The sequence below is a fragment of the Lithobates pipiens genome, unplaced genomic scaffold, assembly GCF_037356315.1.
Source record: "Lithobates pipiens isolate NorthernLeopardFrog02 unplaced genomic scaffold, aLitPip1_a1.2 Scaffold_16, whole genome shotgun sequence".
NCBI lineage: Eukaryota > Metazoa > Chordata > Amphibia > Anura > Ranidae > Lithobates > Lithobates pipiens.
The window spans coordinates 602210389-602234407 of NW_027507748.1; the positions used below are offsets into that span (position 1 = coordinate 602210389).

The 24019-nt window shown below is 48.2% G+C and overlaps 1 protein-coding gene across 8 annotated transcripts in view; it reads left to right on the forward strand.

Annotated features, from left to right (window-relative positions):
• Window positions 1-24019, forward strand: part of PARP4 (poly(ADP-ribose) polymerase family member 4) — a 716724-nt gene that overhangs the window by 430863 nt on the left and 261842 nt on the right. For all 8 annotated transcript variants that reach the window (XM_077483981.1, XM_077483982.1, XM_077483983.1 and 5 more), the window contains exon 30: window positions 17941-18039. In XM_077483981.1, the coding sequence (XP_077340107.1) occupies window positions 17941-18039 (99 nt within the window). The remainder of the gene's footprint in view (window positions 1-17940; window positions 18040-24019) is intronic.

Sequence of the window (24019 nt, forward strand, 5' to 3'; positions counted from 1 at the left end):
GTGTGTGTGTATACATGCAGACAGCGAGGCTTTGGAGTGAGCCCACAAGAGTGCCTCTGAAGGGGGTGGTCTGCACCAAAGGGAGGGTCTGCACCGAAGGGGGGGTCTGCACTGAAGGCACTGAAGGGGGGTCTGCACTGAAGGGGGGTCTGCACTAAAGGGGGGTCTGCACCGAAGGGGGGGTCTGCACTGAAGGCACTGAAGGGGGTGGTCTGCACTAAAGGGAGGGTCTGCACCGAAGGGAGGGTCTGCACCGAAGGGAGGGTCTGCACCGAAGGGAGGGTCTGCACCGAAGGGGGGTCTGCACCGAAGGGGGGTCTGCACTGAAGGGGGGTCTGCACTGAAAGGGGGGGGTCTGCACTGAAAGGGGGGGTCTGCACTGAATGGGAAGGCTCTCTGGGGACCCTGGTGTAAGGGGGGCTTTCTAGGGAACCTGATGTAATGAGGGGGGCTCTTGGGACCCTGATGTAAGTGGGGGGCTCTCTTTTATATATGGTAAAGGTGGCCAGCAGTTGATTTTCTATAATCTTCAGTCACATATGTGGGTACAGATCTCATTAGTAGACATTTTAAAAATCTGAAGTGAGGGGGTATGGCTGAGAGCGGCATGTGAGAGGACATGCATCACGAAGCTCCCTCACTGATCCTCCAACAATCCTCTTCCCACCCAGAAATAACGCCCGTAATCGGGGCAAATCTTGCACAGGAACCCTCTTAGACATACCCGGAGACACCGGCAAGAATTACAGGGGTCATGCTGACCCGTAAACTGATGGAGACCAGACTGCTGGAAATCCAACATGGTGCCGCCGCTCCTCTCTTACAGCCTGCACGAGTCATGGAGAAGGCAAAGGAAGTGGGCAAGCCCCTGAAGACCCCCAGGGGGACAGTGAAAGACCCCCCGAGAGATGTGCTTTATTTTGCCCAGAAGCTAGCAGGCCCAGCGGCACATGGGAGTGCACAAGTGTACAGCATCAGTGCACACCCTGCAGGAACACTTTGGAGGCCTGCAGGAAGAACTAGGGTTCATTATGCATGATTCACAGAAAACAACAGAGCGCACTACTGCTGCAGAAGGCCGCATCAGTGAGCTGGAAGACAAAATTACACCCCTACTAAGAGACACGCAAATAACAGCCAGAATTTCCAAAGCGAATGAACTTAAATCTGACAATATTGAAAATTGTTAGAGGCGAAATCCAACATGGTGCCGCCACTCCTCTCTCACAGCCTTCACGAGTCATGGAGAAGGCAAAGGAAGTGGGTAAGCCCCCGAAGACCCCCAGAGGGACAGTGAAAGACCCCCCAGGGGTATGCTTTATTTTGCCCAGAAGCTAGTGGGCCCAGCGGCACATGGGAGTGAGGAGGATATGCTTGCCACCCCTGCTGTATTCCACACCCAGCCAGAGGATGAGACATGCACACAGGGCCCTGTAGCTTACCCTAGTCAGAGCCTGCCAGACATGGAGGAAGAGGTTGAGGGTGCTGATCAACCCTCCCTTGCAGAAATACTGGGAACAGTGCACAAGTGTACAGCATCAGTACACAACTGTCAGAAACCATGAATCAGACTGAGACAGAAGTACAATTAACTCACACTTGTTTATTAATAAAAAGGTAAATAGAAAAAGCGTAGTCAAGCATAGCCAGAGTCCAGTAACCAGATCGGGTAGTCAGCCAGTCCAAAGTTCAATAACCAGATCGGGTAATCAGCCAAGCCTGAAGTCAGGGATCCAAGTAGAGCAACTGCAAGCAGGATAAGGAGCCAGGAGGGATGTCAGCAAGTCAGTCTTGAAACAAACCACAGGAGATGGTTCCTTGTGATGTGACCAACGCGAAGGCAAAGGTGAAGTGAGCTGGAAGGCTTTAAGTAGGCAGGTCAGACGAGAATCATTGGGAACAGCTGGTAACTGTGGAGAGAGAAGAGAGCTGGCAATTAGCCAACAGCTGAGCGGCCAGCCCAGAGAAGGAAGAGCTAAGCCAGCCTTGACAGTACCCCCTCCTCAATGACCCCTCTCCCTCGGAGGGCCACCGGGCTTGAGGGGAAACAGTCTATGGAACTCGCAGAGGAGGACAGGGGCATGTACGTCAGAGGATGAAACCCAGGAGCGTTCCTCCGGACCGTACCCCTTCCAATGCACCAGGTATGTATGCGCCCACGGAACCTATGGGAGTCATCAATGGATTGTACCTCATACTCCTCATGGTTGTCAAACTGAATAGGGTGAGGACGTGGCACCGAAGTGGTAAATCGGTTACAGACCAACGGTTTCAATAAGGAGACATTTGATATGCGCATACTAGGAGGAAGATCCAACGCGTAAGCCATTGGGTTACTCCTGCGAAGGATACGGAAAGGCCCAATAAACCAACGTGCAAACTTCAGTGAGGGAACACGAAGCCGGAGGTTGCGAGATGACAGCCAGACCCTGTCCCCAACTTGGTAGGAAGGCACAGGCAGGCGTCTGCGGTCAGCATGGAGTCTATACCTATCATTAGCATGACGCAAAGCCTCCTAGACTTGTACCCAAGTGGAACGAAGACCACGGAGATGCTCCTCTAATGCAGGAATACTCTGCGGAACAAACGAGTCAGGCAACATGGAAGGTTGGAAACCATAATTCGCCATAAATGGAGACAATCGGAAGGCAGAATTCAAGGCACTGTTGTGAGCAAACTCTGCCCAAGGTAATAGGTCAGACCAGTTGTTATGATGGTCAGCAATATAGCAACGTAGGAATTGCTCCAAGGACTGATTGGCTCGTTCTGCGGCCCCATTAGACTGCGGGTGATACGCAGAAGAGAATGCAAGCTGGATTCCCAAATGTGCACAGAAGGCTCGCCAGAACCGGGAGACAAACTGACTGCCCCTGTCTGAGACAATGTCAGGTCACCTTGAGGCGAGGTGACAGATGCACACCGTAGGGATCAGGAGTGCACCGCAAGGTTGTGGACCCTACGGCTGACTGCTGCAGACAGGAGACAGATCCCACTGGGGTTAGAGCGTAAGATTCCCTGGGGTGCGGAGTCTAAGAGCCAGCAGGTGTTCACCAGCGCCTCTAGTGGTGAGGATGGACTTGGCTGCAAAAAAGGTCAGGGTCACAGGCAAACAGGCATCGTCAAGGACACGCCAAAGCCGGTAACGGAACAACAGCAGAGCACACAGGCAGGTAACAGGAAGCGAACACACAAAGGATGATCAGCAGAGTGGGCCTGCAGTGCACAGGTTAATATAGAGCTCCCTGATAGGAGCTAGGGTGGAGCCATGCCAGAGGATAGATTACAAAAGCAGACAGGTGAGGGTCAGCTGGTCTCTAGATGAACACATGGAAACAGGTAAGCAAACTATTGCATAACCATGACAGTACCCTCCCTCTTACGAGGCCTCCCCCTCCCCCGCCTGGGTCCAGGCTTAAAGGGAAACTCCAGATGGAACCTCCTCAACAGACTAGGAGCGAAGACCTCAGATGCAGTGATCCAAGACCTCTCCTCAGGGCCAAACCCTTTCCAATGTACGAGGAACTGAAGAATGCCTTTACAGAGCCGGGATCCAAAACTTGACTAACCTCGTATTTTAGATTATCCTCAGAGACTGGAACCGAGGTAGGGAGAGGACAAGAGGACTTGAGGACTAAAGGCTTCTTAGGAATGGGTAAGGGCATGAGAAGATTAGGAGCCTGATCAGGGTCCCCCAGACCCTTTAAGGTGAGCTGGGCATCCATAACAGGACCACCACACTGGGTAGAGGTCAGTGGATCCCTGAGGTCAGGTTGGTTAGAAGGTGACATGTCACAAGAGTCAAGCTGGATAGCTGAAACACAAACAGAATGCAGAGAATCCTGAGAAAAAGATTGAAAACCCCTCCTGGCCGAATGAGGTATTCTATCCAAAGGATGGATTGAGCCTCTTAAACGGGTTTGAACAGACATAGTAGCAGTAGGGTGAGGCCAGATCACAGAAGGTCCTGAACAAGAAGCAGGAAGCTCATTGGGCATGGGCTGGACAGGCATAACTGGTGCAGAGGCCGACCGAATAGTATTATCAGGTGTAGCAACCATCTCAATCGCATCACAGGGCATAGCAACTGTGGCACTTGCAGACAAGTTAGCCTGGCTGTGCGTGCAAGGGAGATTAGGGACAGGCAAAGGTAAATGGTTATGCGAACTGGAGTGAATGATCGACTCGGGTTCATAGGTGGGCCCCTCATCCAGAGTACCACATGACCTAGAGAGTGCATCAGTCCGACTATTGCAGGACGCATCCCAGAGATCGCTATATACAGCGGGAAGAGCAGAAGATACTGGGATGGTGGTAACAGGAAGTTTCTCCTTTTGGGGTACCCTTGAGTAGGCAGGAAGAGGAACAGGAGGAACCCCAAGCCAGGATCTGTCCAGCAGACCAGTCAACGTGTGGAGAATGGAGCCGTAACCAAGGAAGACCTAATATGATAGGAGATGAAGCCTTAGGTAAGACAAGGAAGGATATCCACTCCTGGTGGAGTGTCCCTACTGACATCTTAACAGGAAGAGTCTGGAAGCGGATAGGGCTCCCTGGGAGAACCGTGCCATCAATCGCCAAGACCACCAATGGCGTTGTAAGGGGCAAAAGGGTAAGTCTCATGGAGGATGCAGTTTCCCAAGCCATGAAATTGGCAGCGGCTCCGGAATCCAGATGTGCTGAGACCGAACGGGAGGAAGCACCGACATGAAGCAACACAGAAAGGAGAAGACGAGAAGGTGAAGGTGATATTTCAGGGTCTAATACTCCGCCTTCCAGATATATTAGCCCTGAGCGTTTTTCCGGACGAAGAGAACAAGTGTCACGGAAATTACCTTTGGCCCCACAATAGAGGCATAGGCCCAGAGTTCTGCACCTAGCACGTTCTTCGGGAGATAACTTAGTCCAGCCTAACTGCATAGGTTCCTCTGTAGGCAGGGGGTGCTCCTCAGATCGAAGAGAAGGGACTGGGGGCTCAGGCTGCCTAAAGAATGGGGAGTGCTGGCGTCTTTTTTCCAGGGCCCGCTCCTGAAAGTGAATATCGATCTGGTTACACAAGGTGATGACACTGTCCAGATCAACAGGAAGGGATCTTCCTGCTAATTCATCCTTCACTCTATCAGAGAGGCCATGTAAAAAGGTTGCAACTAGGGCCTCATTATTCCAGCTCAATTCAGCTGTGAGGATACGGAACTGAAGAGCATGCTGTCCCACAGACGCAGACTCTTGACGGAGACGTAAAAGAGCGCTAGCCGCTGAGAAGACACGATCCAGTTCCTCGAAGATATTCCGAAAAAGTTTCAAGAAATCAGACAGGCTAAAAACCACTGGATCATTCACTTCCCACAGAGGGGCAGCCCAAGCTAGCGCCTCGCCGGATAGGAGGGATATGATATATGCTACTTTTGCCCGATCAGACAGGAAGTTTTGGGGCTGAAGTTCAAAATTAATTGTGCACTGGCTAAGGAACCCCCCTGAAAGCCTTGGAGTCCCCAGAGAAACAAGACGGAGCTGGCAGTAATAATGCATGCGTGGATGCGACTGGTGCGATAGGTGCAGCTGCTGACTGTACTTGAGGCTGCAGGTTCGGGGTTCCCAAGGAAGCCTGTAGCTGCTCGAAGCAGGAAGCCAGATCTTGAAGGAATCGCATCACCTGGGTCTGATGCGATTCTTGGGTCTCAAGTCTGCGAACTAAGCTCTGCAATGGATTGACTGTAGGAAGCGGCACGTCAGCCGGGTCCATGGCTGATCAAACTGTCAGGTCACCTTGAGGCGAGGTGACAGATGCACACCGTAGGGATCAGGAGTGCACCGCAAGGTTGTGGACCCTACGGCTGACTGCTGCAGACGGGAGACAGATCCCACTGGGGTTAGAGCGTAAGATTCCCTGGGGCGCAGAGTCTAAGAGCCAGCAGGTGTTCACCAGACCCTCTAGTGGTGAGGATGGACTTGGCTGCAACTGGCTCCAGGTCGCGACCCCGAAGGTCCCCCAGCTTGCACCCACAGTAGGCAACAGGAGGATAGGGGTGGTGAGGGACAAAGCCAAGGTCGGGGCAACAAGCAGACAGGAATAGTCAGGGACACGCCAAAAGGTCAGGGTCACAGGCAAACAGGGATAGTCAAGGACACGCCAAAGCCGGTAACGGAACAACAGCAGAGCACACGGCAGGTAACCGGAAGCTATCACACAAAGGTTGATCATCCAGGGTGGGCCTGCAGTGCACAGGTTAATATAGAGCTCCCTGATAGGAGCTAGGGTGGAGCCATGCCAGAGGATGGATTACAAAAGCAGACAGGTGAGGGTCGGCTGGTCTCTAGATGAACACATGGAAACAGGTAAGCAGACAAACTATTGCATAACCATGACAGACAATCACCTTGGGTAGCCCATGTAAGCGAAAGATCTCCCGAGCAAAAATGGAAGCCAGTTCCTTAGAGGTGGGCAACTTCTTAAGTGGAATACAATGGCACATCTTTGAGAACCGGCCAACCACCATAAGGATAACAGTGTTGCCTTGGGAGTTGGGCAACTCCACAATGAAATCCATAGACAGGTGAGTCCAGGGCCTCTCTCCATTGGGTATGGGTTGTAGGAGGCCCACTGGAAGGTATCGTGGAGTCTTACTCTGAGCACACACGAGACAGGCAGCTACAAAGGCAGTAACATCAGCCCGTAGACTAGGCCACCAGAATTGTTGGGAAATGGTCCAAATGAGTTGATTCTTCCCAGGATGGCCAGCTGCCTTGGGAGAATGGTAAGTCTTGAGCACAGCAGTACGGAGACTGTCTGGGACAAAGCAGCAGTCACAAGGTTTATCAGGAGGAGCATGGACCTGAGCAGCTAGAATTTTGTCACCCAAAAGAGAAGTAAGACTGGTGTGAACGGTAGCCAAGATACGATCAGGAGGAATCATAGCAACCGACTTGGAAGTGGAGGAAAATTGTCGTGACAAGGCATCAGCCCTTACATTCTTAGTACCGGGTAAGAATGAGACAATGTAATTTAAAGCTCGACAAGAAAAGAGCCCATTGTGCCCTTCTGGGAGAGAGTCGCTTAGCCTCAGACAAGAATGTAAGATTCTTATGGTCATTAAGAATAAGAACGGGCACAGTGGTACCTTCAAGGAGATGTCTTCATTCTTTCAGGGCTAAAATGATCGCCAACAGCTCTCTGTCACCAATCTCATAATTGCACTCAGCAGGTGACAATTTCTTGGAAAAGTAGCCACACGGATGCATAGTGCTCTCAGAGTTAGGACGTTGAGACAGAAGGGTGCCAACTCCAGTCTCAGAAGCATCAACTTCTAGGATAAAAGGCAACATAGGATCAGGATGTGCCAACACAGGAGCAGAAACAAAGGCAGCCTTGAGAGTCTCAAAGGCCGTAATGGACTCCGGAGACCAACTCTGTGGGTTACCGTCCTTTCTGGTCATATCAGTCAGAGGCTTGACCAGAGACAAGAAGTTACGAATAAACATTCCGATAGTTGGCAAAGCCCAGGAAACGCTGCAGAGGACGTAAACCCACGGGCCGAGGCCACTGTAAGACTGCCGACAGTTTCTCTGGGTCCATCGAAAAAAACAGCAGTGGAAATTACATAGCCCAGGAATGTTACCTGTTCACGATGGAACTCGCACTAATCCAGTTTACAATAGAGATTGTTCTCTCTTAGTTTCTGAAGCACACGACAGACATCTGTGTGGTGGCTCTCCAGGGACTTGGAAAATATGAGGTTATCATCGAGATAAACCACCACACACAACTGCAATAAATCTCAGAGGACATCGTTAATAAATTCCTGGGAAACTGCGGGGGGCGTTACAAAGGCCTGTTCACAATGGCCTGTTCTGGTATTAAACGCAGTTTTCCACTCGTCGCCCTCCTTAATGCGCACGAGATTGTATGCCCCTCTCAAGTCAAGCTTCGTGAAAACCGTTGCTCCCTTGAGGGGGTCAAATAACTCTGTAATCAATGGAATCGGGTAGGCATTCTTAATCGTGACACGATTGAGACCCCTATAATCTATACAAGGTCTCAGTTCACCTCTCTTCTTTTTCACAAAGAAGAATCCAGCACCAGCAGGAGACGAGGATTTGAGGATGAAACCTCGAGAAAGTGCATCAGCAACATACTCCTCCATGGCCCTATCCTCCAAGACCGACAAAGGGTAAACCCGGCCACGAGGAGGTATGGCACCAGGTTGAAGGTCAATTGCGCAATCATAAGACCGGTATGGAGGCAAACTACCGGCTTGACCTTTATCAAAGACATCGCCAAAATCACGGTACTCCTCCGGCAGGGAGGGGAGTGAAGAGGTGCACAGGACCTTGGATACCTTCAGGAAGCATGTCTCACTGCATTGTGGTGACCAGGAGAGAACCTCAGCACGGAGCCAATCAAAAGAGGGGTTGTGCCTCTGTAAGCAAGGATAACCAATAACCAGCGGAAACCTGGGTGAGGAAATGACTTGGAATTGGATTATCTCATGGTGAAGAGCCCCTACGGCCATGGACAATGGAACCGTCTCATGAGGCACATGGGCAGGCTGTAAAGGTCTCCCGTCAAGAGCCTCAATGGCAAGTGGAGTGTCATGCAGCTGCAGTGGATCGAGTGCTGCGATACAAATGCAGCATCAATGAACAGGCCTGCAGCCCCAGAGTCGATTAGAGCCTGTATCTCGATGGATGACTCAGCCCAAGAAAGTTTGACCAAAACCAGGGGCTTATCCTTTTGGATAACTGGGGACGAAACAACGCCACCTAAGGTCTGTCCATGATAGGACCTCGAGGTTCAGGCGTTCCCTGGATGGGTAGGACAAGACTTCAAAAAGTGACCTGCCTGGCCACAATAAAGGCACAATCTCTCTCTCCTCCTAAAGGCTCTCTCAACCGCAGAGAGACGCGTGAAGCCCAGGTGCATGGGTTCATCTTCACTGACCAACTCGGTACCAGGAGGCATGGGTGGGACTGCAAAGCTTGGAGGCAAACGTACAGGAGGCTTCCGCAAGTGCTCCTTAAGAGAAAGTCTTTCTCTGAGTCTGGAGTCAATGAGGATGGCAAACGAGATCAAGCTCTTCAGCTCAGTGGGTATATCTCGGGCAGCTATCTCATCCTTGATGGAATCCGAGAGACCATGAGAAAAAGCAGCCACGAGGGCCTCGTTGTTCCAAGCAACCTCTGCTGCCAGAGTACGGAATTCAATGCGTAGTCGGCAACAGTTCTCATACTCTGTTTGATGGACATGAGGCACTTGGCAGCAGAAGCGGAACGGAACTCGAACGTCAAAAAACCTTTTAAAGGAGACCACAAACTGAGGGTAACTAAAGACAACAGGTTTTTGCGTCTCCCATAGAGGGTTAGCCCAGGCCAAGGCTCTCTCAGAAAGCAAAGATATCATGAAACCTACTTTGCTTCTGTCCGTGAAAAATGCCTGGGGAAGCATTTTGAAGTATACCTCAGCCCGATTGAGAAACCCTCTGCATTGAATTGGATTGCCCCCAAATCGCTGGGGAAGCGGAGCAGAACCAGACATACCTCTTATAGAGGTAATACTCGAGGTGGGTGCCTGCAAAGAGACTGGCACAGCAGCAGGGACGGCCTGCGATTCAGGTTGTACCGGAGCAGCCACCGCGGGGGATTCCAGGTGAGCCGTGTGATTCAGGAGCGTTTGTAACGCCAAGGCAAACTGATCCATGCAGTGATCTTGCTCATCCAATCTGGAAAAAATATTACCAACAAGTGGATTGACTGTATCTTCTAAATTCATGGCCTTCGCGTACTGTCAGAAACTATAAATCAGACTGAGACAGAAGTACAATTAAATCACACTTGTTTATTAATAAAAATAAAAAGGTAAATAGAAAAAGCGTAGTCTAGCCAGAATCCTGTAACCAGATCGGGTAGTCAGCCAGTTAAAAGTTCAATAACCAGATCGGGTAATCAGCCAGGCCTGAAGTCAGGGATCCAAGTAGAGCAACTGCAAGCAGGATAAGGAGCCAGGAGGGATGTCAGCAAGCCAGCCTTGAAATAAACCGCAGGAGTTGGTTCCTTGTGATGTGACCAACGCGAAGGCAAAGGTGAAGTGAGCTGGAAGGCTTTAAGTAGGCAGGTCAGGCGAGCATCATCGGTAACAGCTGGTAACTGTGGAGAGAGAAGAGAGCTGGCAATTACCCGACAGCTGAGCGGCCAGCCCAGAGAAGGAAGGGCTAAGCCAGCCCTGACAACACCCTGCAGGACACTTTGGAGGCTTGAAGGAAGAACTAGGGTTCATTAGGCATGATTTACAGAAAACAACGGAGCACACTACTGCTGCAGAAGGCTGCATCAGTGAGCTGGAAGACAAAATTACACCACTAACAAGAGACATGCAAATAACAGCCAGAATTGCCAGAGCGAATTAACTTAAATCTGACAATATTGAAAATTGAAAAATAAATTAAGCTTTGGCGCTAAAACCTAAATGGTGTACTAAAAATGCTAATATTCTGCAAATTACATAAAATGAAGCCCAATGTGGGAATTTCACCAATACACTGTATACGTGATATTAAAAATATATGTGAATGGGAATGTGTATCCGTTATCTTACATAACAACTATGCACAAGTGTGGTAAAAAATAATAATAACTATGCACAAGTGTGGTAAATAATATGATGAAAAATACAACTAATCTATCACAACTAAAAATGTAAGTGCTTTGGTAAAAAGTGCTTTTGCTCACATAAATGGGCCAATACTTATACTCTAAAAAGTGATAATCAAAAAGGCATTGTGAAACTACCAAGTGAAAACATCAAAAAGATCATATAATGTCCAATCCAAAATATATTATAATGTCCAACTAAAAATATTTGTTCAAAGTCGCATCATCTAGTTGCTGAAAAAACGCATAAGACTTTTATCAGATAGGAAGGTGAAGCAAGGTGACTGGTGAAAACAAGGGTTAAATTCCTCTCCGGTGCGCCACTCTGTGTTAGAGAAGAAATGTATATATGCGCTCACCAGACATTAAACCCCCAATGGGTTAGCCAAGCAGTCACAGTATGAGCCACTGTGCAGCTCTCTCAAGGCTCTGCCACCGCTGTGCTGTGGGGATATTTTACACTCTTCCTTCCGTGAATGGTCCGTTTAGCGTTTGTACATGAAGGGAAACAGAAGTACAGCCATGGTGCAATATTGTTGTGTAAACGTACAATGTTTATTAAAATCAGTTTTACTCACAAATTCCAAAAAAGATAGATCGCTGTGAAATATGTTCCGCCGGCGTTACTGCTTGAATAGCAGTGTAAGGTGCACGTTCTAGGCCACGCCCTACGCGTTTCGTCAGAGCGACGTCATCTGGAGCGGCCATATTGGTGCACCTTCACGTTTATGTAGGGTGCAGTGCTCTTCTGCGCTTGCGCGATGTATTAGCGCCATTTTAATTGTGGGAATGCCCTATCCGAGCCGCTGTGTGTCTATATTGTATGGTCTCTTGTGACAGTATAAACGTGGGAAGACTCTTTGCTTATTGTCAATCCAGGGTGTGCCGTCTTCTATTGTGTAACGGTCACAATTAAACTTTTGCCTACATGTTTGTAATTGCGGACTCCGGGCATGGTGAGATATAATAATGTAGCACCGCAACCTACATAACTATTCCAGTATACTTATAAAGGGAATATCAGCAATTATGCATTATATCAATAATTATCATAATATTGAAAATTGTTTGCGGCAAAACAATGTTCGTATAGTGGGGCTCCCAGAGAAGACGGAGGGGAGGGACCCCACAGAATTTGTTGAACAATGGCTTCTACAGGTGTTTGGGAAGGAAGTGTTCACTCCACTGTACTCGGTGGAATGGGCACACAGAGTATCACCAGGGCACCCACCACACACCATGATAGCCAAGCTACTCAATTATCAGGACAAAGAAATTGTGCTCTGCCAGACAAGGGAACAGCGTAATGTTCAATTTAATGGGGCCTGCATCTCATTTTATCCTGATTATTTAGCAGAGGTACAGAAGCGCAGAGCTAGATTCACTGATGGTAAAAAAAAAAAGGCTGCAACGGCTCCACGTCACATACGCCATGCTGTTCCCAGCGAAACTCCGGATCAAGGGAGGCGGCCAGCCTCACTTTTTTGAGATGGTAGCTGAAGCGTCCTCATGGCTGGATGCCAATTAGCATATCCTCCGTCAAGCGGGTAGAGGAGCAGAAGAGGGGGACTGACCTGACATCCTGAGATTCTGGACACACACAGAGAAGTTTAAACACGTTTGGCTGGGAAGCCGCAACCTACTGACACTTCACTAGCGTTGAGAGCAAGTGAATTTACAAAAAAGTTCAATGACTTTTCAGTCTTAACTATCCATTAGTTTAACCCAAGCAGATCTTGGAGTTTAGGGTTGAGTTGAGCAACCCAAAGTTTTTTGCGCACACTTTTACCCATTTTTTTTCTATTCGCCTCTACAACCCCCTCTCTTCCCCCTGCAGGTTAGAGGGCTCTCCCTCAACACATTGGGGGTTTTACCACCCCCCACACAGGAAAAGGGGAGCTTTGATTACTTTTTACGGCTTTATTTGTTATTTTCTTGACATACCACAGCTTCAGCTCAAGAAAGAACCAGCAAGCAAGCAGGAAGGACTGTGACACGAATGGATCCCTCATCCCTACCAACATGATCTACCTTCCGTATGACTCAGGTACTCTGTTTTTGTCACACTTGGTGCACTAAAACTATGCAGACCCTAAAGCACCTAGGTTACACAAGATGCCTTATCCTATACATAAATGCGTACTGATTCCTTTGCTTTCGTGGAACATTAGAGGAATTCAGAGTCCTCTTATGCGTACCATGGTTAACCTCTATTCTTAAGAAATACTCCCCGCTATATACGCACTGCTGGAGACTCACCTGGTGCCAGGAACAATCTCATGCCTGGGTGTCTCCTGGGTAGGCTGGGAATACCATTCCACCCACACCTCTTATTCCAGGGGAGTGAGTGCGATGGTACATTGCGCCCTGGATTTTCAAATGTTAGACAAATTAATAGATGATGAAGGGCGTTATGTGATATTACTATGTAAAATATATCAACTGAAATTTATATTTGCAGCCATATACGTGTCACCCCTTTTTAATTCATAGGTAATAAGAATATTGTTGACGTATCTTTTGTGCCACCCCGATGTTCCCCTTATTATCACAGGAGATTTAAGCTGTTATATGGATCCAGTTCTGGATAAGCACCCGCCTCCGGTGACTTCCCACACCAAAGCTCAAACGGCATTGGGGAAATTCACGGAGGAGGTAGGATGGGCTGACCCGTGGCGTAGCCGTAACCCACTGCAAAAGCAATTCTCCTGTTTTTCCAAAACTCACCTCTCCCTGTCAAGGATTGACCTGTGTTTGTGCACACACTAAATGACACACCTACTGGAGGATATCAGACACCTGGTGAGGGGGGTATCGGATCATTCTTCTTGGTTGCTAGGCCTGTTGCAGACCTGCCTAGGGCACCGTGGAAACTTAACACATTTTGGCTTAACCTACAGTATTCCCCTCCCATGAATGGATAATGGCTAAGATCTTTGGGTTTTGGCGGCGCTGCGGGGATCATTACTGATTTGGGGTTAACCTGGGAGACGTTTAAAGCTTTTCTCAGGGGGATCCTGATTACAGAGGTCACGGGCATTAAATCTAAAACGAATGTCATTAAGGATTAGACTGAACAGATGGCAAGCCGGCTAGAGGCTGAGTTGATTGCATACCCCTCCGATGCAGCTAGGAAAGCGTGGCTGGCTGCACATGAGGAGGTTGATTGGATCACAGGAGAGGCTGCAGACAGAAAAAGTTTTTTCAATAGACAGGCCTTTTTAATGAGAAGGGTGAGCAGACAGTTTACTTGCAGAAATAGTGAAGGCCTTCCAAACCTCTCCGTCCATCGAAGTGCTACGCACCGAGGGAGGGAGACTGGTAAATACCCCTATGCACATTATGAAGGAATTGGTAAGGTTCTATTCTGACTTGTATAGGTCCTGGGTGGCTTACTCGACCACTGACTTACAGGAGTATCTGCAGGGAATTGAACTGCCTGGCCTGTTGACTAAACAGCATACACTCCTGGACTCCCCAATCAAACTTGAACTGCAAGAGGCAATTAGCCTCTTCCCGAACTCAACGGCTTCTGGGGATGATGGTCTTCCCATGGAAGTTTTCAAACAATATGGGGGAACTATCCTGCTGTGTCTGTTAAAGGCCCTTAATTATGCTAGAGAATGCCAGTGCCTGCCTGACTCCATGACTAGAGCTAACATTGTACTTCTCTTAAAACCGGGTAAATACCCATTAGACCCGGGCTCATACAGCCCGATATCGCTCTTGCAGGGCGATATCAAACTTCTGACGAAGGTCTTGGCCCTACGACTTAACAGGGTCATCTCCGCCATTATCCACTCGGACCAGTCAGGATTTATGCCCCAAAAATCCATGGCCATCAACCTCCGTAGGCTTTACTTGAATCTCCAGACGCAGTCGGAAATCATGGGGGATAGGGCCTTACTGTCACTAGATGCTCACAAGGCATTAGACAGCATAGAATGGGAGTATCTCTGGGATGTCATGGACAAATTTAGCTTTGTCGAGGAGTTCCTGTCATGGGTGAAGCTGCTGTAATGCTCACCTAGGGCGGTCATTAGAGAGGCGGGACACATTTTTCTACCATTTTCCCTGCATAGGGGCACTCGCCAGCGGTGCCCACTGTCCCCACTTCTATTCGTCATCGCCATTGAGCCCATGGCAGCCTTGATTAAAGCAAACCAGGGATTTCAATATGGAGAGATTCAGGAGAAGCTAATGCTATATGCTGACGACGCAATGCTACTTCTGGGGAACACAGATGACTCTCTGAAGGAAGCTACGGTAGTGATTGTCAAATTTGGGACCTATTCAGGACTTGTCATCAATTGGACCAAATCCTCACTCCTGCTGCTGGATGCTAATCCGGAAAGTAGAGGGCAGACGATACACAAGGTACCAGTGTCTACCAGTTTCAAGTATTTAGGAGTCCAGATCACTTAAGAACCGTGTGATTTTATCTCTCTTAATCTGTTCAGAATTATATAAAATGTTCAGAATTATTAATTCCCGTTTTAGGGCCTTCACATGGCTAGATAAACCCCCAAAGGTAAAATTGGAAAAATTACAAAAACCCAAGGAAGCGGGAGGACTCGCCCCCCTCCCCCCCCCAACCCTTTTGTCTATTATCTGGCGTCCCAGGCTCAACATATAGCCTGGGCTATGCCAGAAGATCCGGGAATGGAGGAAGGAAACGTACACCCTGATCCCATTAGGGCCCTAATGTCATTGGCCTCGACAACGTACCCACAGGCATGGAGGCCCTGGCATATGCAAAGTCTAAAACGATTTCTCACATACGTACTGATGCAAAAAACTTAGACAACTACAGGAAGTAGAGGGCTTCACCGAGTACAGTCCGATATCAGCCAATGGGTACTATGAGGAGCTGCTATTGTTAGATTGTGGCGCACAGTGGAAGAGGCACGGGGTCACACACGAAACATATATTTACAGTGGGAAAACTGATTCCCTTTCTCGAGCTGAGGGAGCAATTTCATCTCCCTCAATCAATGCTCTTCTATTACAGGCAGTTGCAACATGCAGTGAAGGTGCAGGCAAGGGGGACCCCTTGGACATTCTCACAGACACAGACACCGATGTTCTGATATATATCTGAAGTATCCCAGTTTAAGGGCATAATTTCTAGAACTTATTCTATGATTCTTAATATTTACCTGGAGGGATTTCCCCTTGCAGCGACGACTAAATGGGAGAGGGATGTGGGAATATTCGAGGACGAACAATGGCAGGAGGCACTCCAGGCAGTACAACTTTGCTCCTTAAATGTGGCCCAACAGTTATCCCAGCTATACATAGTACTTAGAGTGCATTATATGCCTGACAGATTGTTTAGGATGGGAGTGAGACTGGACTTCAGACTGGACCTATGTGTGTGAGAGATCATGGGGACCCAATACATCTGCTCTGGAGGTGCCACAAACTACATTTATTCTGGACAGGGTTTTAGCAACCATTAACAGAGTATATCAGACCACCATGCCTACAGACCCAAAACCATGTATACTGGGGATATTAGACAACATTCCTATGGAGGACAATTTTAAACAGGCCATAACCAGGGCCCTGTTTCAGGCTCGCAAGCTGATCCTTGGAAGGAGGTTGAGCCGCCAACGTTGAAGGAATGGATTGCCCAAATGGGTGACACCATAAGGTTGGAGAAATATATCTTTCAACATAGAGGTCATTCAGGAAAGTTTGATAAACTATAGGCACCCTGGTTGGATATTCCCGGCCTCTCTCCAGTTGATTTTGTGATGGATAGACTGCCGAGGTCAAAGGTGGGAAAGTAAACGATACACTAAGAGGGCGGAAAACATAAAGCACTTACCGTATACATATCAGACTATAGTGCGGACATACGAATGAGCAGGTCCTGTAGAAGAAATACCTGAATTGTATAATATGAGATGGTAGTGGATACTAAGAGTAATGTATGAATATACCTCTTGCGATGGTAATTGAACTGCATGACAAATTCTGTGCCTTTAAATGTGAGCTGTAAAGTTTTTCTATTTGTTTTGTTTTCTAATAAACATCTTTAAAAAAAAAAATCTGAAGTGAGATATATTGTGTAAATCTTGTTTCATTTTTATATATATATATATATATATATATATATATATATATACACTATAATGAGGCTTACCTATGGGTACTGTAAATATCTCCTTAAGTTGCACTGTTTAGGGGGTGTTTACTGTAAATATAGCCGGTGACATCACCGGTACATGTACTCTGAAGCAATGGCCACCCGTGCTTTTCCTCCAGAGTCCTATGCTGTAAACATGCATGGGAATGACATCATCGCAGCTCCAGACACTCACTAAGCCAGAGTCCACAAACCTGGAAGCTAGACAGAGTGAAGATGAAAACTCCTGCAGTGACAGCACACCGCTGGAGGGCTTCGTTCTAAGGTAAGTTTACATACATTAGTATGTGATGCTTACTGTTTGCACCGGCACAAGAGCACATTCATTTGAATGAGCCGCTGTGCCCTGGGACAAGCAGAAAAGAGGTCCCTGCACTACTTTGGAAATTGCAGCCCGCCTGGGAACCACAGGTACAGCACGATTCCCAGTGTGGGTGTGGGATTAATGGCACCTGCCCACGGGTCCTGCATTTTGCTGAGCGGGTGGTTGCAGCTGTGTAAATATGTGCGGGTCCCACAGCTGCACTACCCGCACAGATGTGAATTTAGCCTAAGGCCGCGTACACACGCGGGGACTGTTCGCTCAACTTTGTCCGCTGAACAGTGTTTCAGCGGACAGTCCGCTCGTGTGTGGGCTTCAGCGGACAGTTTCAGCGGACAGTTTGACGAACAAAGTTTTTCGGAAATCCCGAAAAACTGTCCGCTGAAACTTGGTTTGAGCGGACAGTCCCCGCGTGTGTAGGCTTGTTCGTCAAACTAAGTTCCGCGCATACTCAGAAAGAATTTATACGCCGAAGGTTGCATTGCAGTGTATAGGACATCGTTTTCTAGTCCCGTCGTACGTGCCGTTCACGTCATCGCGCAGGGTTTCAGCGGACTGTTCGTTCGTCGTGTGTGGCCAAGTCCGTCCATGCTAATTTTGAGCGGACTGTCTGCTGAAACTGTTTGACGAACAAAGTTGAGCGAACAGTCCCCGCGTGTGTACGCGGCCTAATAGTTAAATTGGAAACAAAGCTGTGTTTGTATACATTATACAAATTGTATAATGTAGTGTAGATACTTGCTGCCATTACTTTTTGTGTTGATGTTTTTGCATATGGTTTTGGACATAATTATTAACATAACAATATGGTATTAACTTTCAGAGTGCTGAGGAAAGTGAAAATGTTGAACCAAACATTCTTGAAATCCTATCTGCTGAAGACATGGATATATTACCATATATGGCTTATGAAGATAAAGCGGTATGTTCAAATAACTAGTCAGCAATATTCAATTGAAGCAAAGTTGAGGCAATGAGCACTAGAAAGTTGCAGTGGAAAAAAATCAGCCAACAAATCAAAACAGAAAATTTTCTCTTATACACTCTTATATTACCACCATGCTAAAGTGAGCAGTGTTGACAGAGTATTGCACTGTGGAGTCTTTTTGTCTCCTAAATATTCTGTTATCGAGGCTTTCTAATACTGCATCCTGTATCCAGAGTTGCTGTGGACCTCCCGGTGTATACCCATACCTCCCAACATTTTGAGATGAGAATGAGGGACACCTACTAACAAACGTATTTAGGCATAGGACATGCCCCCTACCACACCCCCTTAAAGGAAAATTAACCACAAAAAAGGTTAATTAAATCCATAAGGACTTTTTTTTACCACTACTATTCCTTTATATTGGCTCTTAAAATGTACAAATGCAGCAGTTTTGAAACTGGATGAAAGGTTTAGCACTGGGAAACACTTTTTGAAAGATAAAAAGTACATTTTATATACAACTATGAGGATCAGACCAAAATGAGGGACAAATGAGGAGGAATCGGGGACAGAGGGACATAACTCCCAACTGTCCCTGATTTTGAGGGACTGTCCCTGATTTGGAGCAATGTATACCATCCACGGCCATAGAAGAGGAACATCTGGATTTCTTTCTCAGTGGATCAAAGATCCAACCAAGCACTGTGTGACTTCTCTGAGTAAGAGGGGTTGCTGTCATTCCATTTTCCTTATACTGCATCCTGTATCCTGAGTTGCTGTCAACCTCCTGGTATATACCATCCATGGCCATAGGAAAGGAACATCTGGATTTCTTTCTCAGTGGATCAGAGATCCAACCAAGTGCTGTGTGACCTCTCTGAGTAAGAGGGGTCGCTGGCTTTCCAGTAAGCCTCCATTTTTGATTATGGTGATGGATTTCACGCCGTCAGGTGTATGATAGTCATTTCCAAACACTCTTTTCTTCCATGGAACTTTCTTTGATGGAATCCAGTTTTATATGAACTTTTGTTTGCACAATTATACTTTTTTCACATGTGATGTCATTTTGGATATGTGTCTTCAAACTTTATTCACAGTTATTATTGTTTACATACAGTTGGTTGACTGTATATTAGTACATTTGATATTTGTTTGCATTCGCACAAATGCACTTTATTTTTTAGCGCAGCACTTTTTTTACATAATGGTTTGGACAGTGTTTTTACAGCCTGACTACTGAGGCCCAGGTCCTGAGGGACAGAGGCTTATCAGATTCAGTTTTCATGACTCTTCTTCCTACTAAGAAGTCCAATTCTCACAAAATGTACCATTGCACCTGCAAGACTTATTTTGCATGGTTGTGGTACGAGCACAGAAAGTCCCATTATAGACAATACTCTGTATGGTGTATCTTGAACTTTCTCCAGTTGGGTCTAAGGCTTCATGCACACGAGATGCTGTTAAACGCGTGTTCAGAGGCAGTTGGACACTTTTTTCAACTGCCCCTGAACTCATTCAATGTTATCCTATGTGTCCATGTACACAGTCTAGTTTTTTGCCGTTTTTAGGCAGTTGCTTTTAACCTCGTTTTTCCAGAAGCTACCGTGTTTTGCCGCATTTTCGTAATAAAAGACCTACAGAGTTGGAAGGGCCTTTCTCTGACGTGGTTTGGAAGAGTGAATGTTATTAAAATGAATGTGCTGCCAAGAATTATTTATGTATTATCAACAGTACCTGTGTCACTCCCACAGTCCTTTTTTAGGCAGGTGAGAAAGGCCCTTACAAACTTTGTGTGGGGGAATAAACACCCTAGAGTGTCATATGACACACTAAGGAGATCAAAACTGGAGGGAGGGCTTGGATTACCAGATATAAATATATATTATAAAGCGGTGGCTCTAGTAAGAATAATGAATTGGCGTCATGATTCCTCAAATAGAATATGGGTGAACTTGGAAAAAACAATAGCAGGTAGAAAGTTAGAGGGGGGGCCCCCGTGGATACCAACTGCGAATAGAGGGTTATCAGAGTGGATATCACCATTAACTAAGTCAACATTATCAATATGGGATAAGTTCAATATTCAGGGCAAGTTTGCCCCTATGATATCCCCTATAACACCAATAGAAGGATACCCTTGGTTCTGTCCAGGGCAAAATGGGAGGAATTTAGGGAGTTGGAATAAAGAGGGAGGGGCCACGTGTGCTAGAATAGCCCCAAAGGGTGTGGTGGTACCCATAACAGAATTGATATCGACATGGGGGGAAATTCCAATGGCCACTTGGAGGTATTTCCAAATAACGTTTTTTTTTAATAAAAGGAAAAACATGATGAGGCCACTGGACTCGATTACCACGTTTGAATCATGGTGTATAAATAATCCTGAGGCTAAACATGTATTATCTAGGATGTATAAACTGATACTTAAGACGATGAACATGGCAATACCTTATTATATAAGAGAATGGGAAAGAGAAATTGGGCAGAAGTTTACGACAGCACAAATACAAAGGATGATAAAAGTAACACATGGTTCGGCTAGCCTTCTGGTCCCAGTCTGGGGGGTCCCAAAGGTGTCTGTGGAGGTATTCTTGCTGGATGCAGTCAGCACTGTTCTGTGATTTTTCCTGTCACCTCATGGTGCTGTCCAGCGGCCATTTTGACTGTGGGCAAAGCAGGTTCTCCTTGTGAACCTCAGGAGCCATTTTCTATGGGATTTTCCTATTAGTTGCATTGGTGGCCATTTCTTTAAGCCCGAGTGCTCTTTTCACCGCAGTTCTCTTGTGACAGCATTACATGTGCTCTCACATGCTGTTTCCTGTGTCCACTGTGTATACAGGACGCTGGATGGCTCTTCCCTGAATGCTGGTGCAAGCTCTGCAGATCGTTTCACCGCTATTCTCTACAGCTGCTGCCGACACAGTTGGGTAACCTCCTGGGGACTACAGGCACGGCTAGTAACAATCACAGAATGCCCCAAGGTGGTGAGTCTGGCGCTAGGTACCCCTCCCCCCCCATGCGGCGGCAGCAGCAGGAGGGTGGGACCTTCACTGTCCTAAATCCACTTGCAGGTGGTAGACAGGGTAGGGTGAGCATGGCTTCAGAAACTGGTGTTCCTTCCCCCGAAATCCAGGCTATTGCAACCGGGTCACCTGCGGATGGCGCTGTGCCCATGGACACCCTGACGGTGGTCCTTAACTCTTTTGTTGCAAAGATAGAGGCGGTGTGTGGAACGAAAGGTTGCCTAAAAGGCCCCTGCCCCCCCATCCTCTGGGGAGAGCTCTGATGAAGACTCTGGCCCTGCTGCGGCCGGTGACACCTGCTCTAACCTATCAGACGAGGCTGACCAGGACTATTCGGACAGCAAAGATGATTCCCCGTCCAGGTCCGGGTGCGACAAGGCGCTGGTTGGAGCACTTATCACAGCTGTGCGTGATACCCTGAAGATCCAGGAGCCAGCGGATACCTCTGCTGATGTATCAGTCCCTTTTGGGTCCCACAAGCCAGCACGTTCACCTAAGGTGTTCCCATATATGACCTATTTTGACAAGTTCATCTACAGGGAATGAGGTCGGCCACAAAGGAACTTCTCGGTCCCCAAATACAGCGTTACCCTTTTAAGGAAAGCCTTCTCAAGAAATGGTCGGCTCCTCCGGTCGTGGTTTGTTTAACTAGTATCCAGGTTAAACAAAGTAAACACGATCCCAGTTGAGGGGACTTCTGCATTTAAGGATCCCACGGATAGAAAGGCCGAGGCGGTGGCTCGTTCCTTGTTTACGGTTGTGGGGTCAGCCGTGCAACCTGTACTGGCATCCGCACTGGTGTCGCAGACACTGACTGAGTGGGCAAAGCTTTTGCACCGTGAATTGGGAGAGCAACAGGCCTCCCCTGTCTGCGTTGAACTAGCAGACCAACTAGTGCAAGGCCTTAAGTACGATTGTGACGCGGCCCTGGATACTCTCCCTCTGTTATCCAGGGCTTCAGTGCCAGCTGTGGTGCTGAGGCGCCTAATTTGGCTAAAATGCCGGTCTGCTGACCAGGCATCCAAGAAACCCTGACGGATCTTCCCTTCCTTGGCGACCGGCTCTTTGGAGCCTCGTTGGATGACATTATTAAAAATGCCACTGGGGGTAAGAGTACCCTACTCCCACAGGCCAGGAAGGCTAAGGAGCCATGCCGCAGGCAAGGGCCCTCTTTTTCCGCTCACAAGCGGCTTTTTCGTCCGCCCGGTGCTTCGACAAAACATTCCCAGCCCAACAGGACGTCCACGGACGGTCAAAAGCGTCCCTGGAACCACAAGCCTAACAAGCCTGTGAACAAAAGTGCTACCGCATGAAGGTTTGCCCCCACCCACATCTTGGGTGGGGGGTCGCCTTCGGGAGTTTGCAGCCTGGTGGACCTCTCGGTTATCCGACCAACAGGTCTGCGACCTGATTTCCACAGGCAACAAGATAGAGTTTCTCTCTTGGCCGCTAAACAGATTTTTCCCCTCTAGCATACCCACATCCCCGGTTCGCCGGGAGGCCCTGTTAGGGGCAGTCAGGGACTTGCTGGATCAGGGGGTGATTGTACCAGTTCCGGAATCGGAATGCTTCCAGGGGTTCTACTCAAATCTATTTGTGGTTCCCAAGAAGGAAGGGATACGTCCGATTTTGGACTTAAAAGCCCTCAATCACTTTGTAAAAGTGCAGAGGTTTCGAATGGAATCAGTTCGCTCAGTAGTCGCTGCACTCCATGAAGGGGACTCCCTGGCGTCCTTGGACATCCAGGATGCGTACCTGCACATACCCATATGCCTTCAGCATAAAAAGTTTCTGCGTTTGGCAGTCGGGGAAGCCCACTACCAATTTGTGGCTCTCCCTTTTGGCCTGGCATCAGCCCCCCCAGTCTTTACCAAAGTACTGGCTCGAGTGTTGGCGTTGCTGCGACAACGTGGGATCGCAATCGTGGGTTACCTAGATGATCTCCTCCTGAGGGCATCTTCCGCCTCAGAATTAGAGTAGGATATGGCGATCACCATGCAGACCCTGCGGGAATTTGGGTGGCTGTTGAACCTAAAGAAGTCGGTGATTGTACCGACCCAGCGTCTGGAGTAGCTGGGCTTACTATTGGACTCCAGGGAAGCGAGGGTCTTTCTCCCCTCAGACAAATTGCAGACTCTCAGATCTGCGGTCAAACTACTGATGAACCGCAAGTGGTCGCCGCTCCGCTTTTGCATGCGAGTACTGGGGCTCATGGTAGCCTCCTTCGAGGCAGTACCTTATGCCCAGTTCCACACCAGAGTCCTGCAGAGGGAGATTTTGACAAAATGGGACGTTGTGCCTGGATCGACAGGTCCAGGTGAGCCAGCCAGTCAGGGACTCTCTGATCTGGTGGTTGAGGTCCCCGGTGATTCTGTCTGGAAAATCGTTCCTCCCTCTGAAATGGATGGTGATCTCTACGGACGCCAGTCTATCAGGCTGGGGTGGAGTGATGGGGATTCAGTTGGCTCAGGGCCTCTGGTCGATGGACGAATCCAAGTTGCTGATCAATCTGCTCAAATTGAGAGCAATCAGGCTGTGCCTCCACTCGTGGTCGATGTGTCTTCAAGGCCGTCCAACCAGGATACAGTCAGACAATGCCACGGCAGTGGCGTACATAAATCACCAAGGGGGAACAAGAAGCTCAGCCGCTGCTCGGGAGGTCACTCACATCCTTCTGTGGGCAGAGGGACATGTGCCAGCCCTGTCAGCCATTTACATCCCGGGGGTGGAAAATTGGCAGGCAGACTATCTGAGTCGACAGGTACTGGACCCAGGAGAATGGGCGTTGCATCCGGAGATGTTCAGGCGGTTGTGCCTGAAATGGGGCACACCAGATGTGGATCTATTGGCCTCCCGCCTCAACCGGAAGGTGCCGAGATTCGTGTCCAGGACAAGAGATCTATGGGCAGACGCGTCAGACGTGCTGGTGGCTCCATGGGATCAGTACC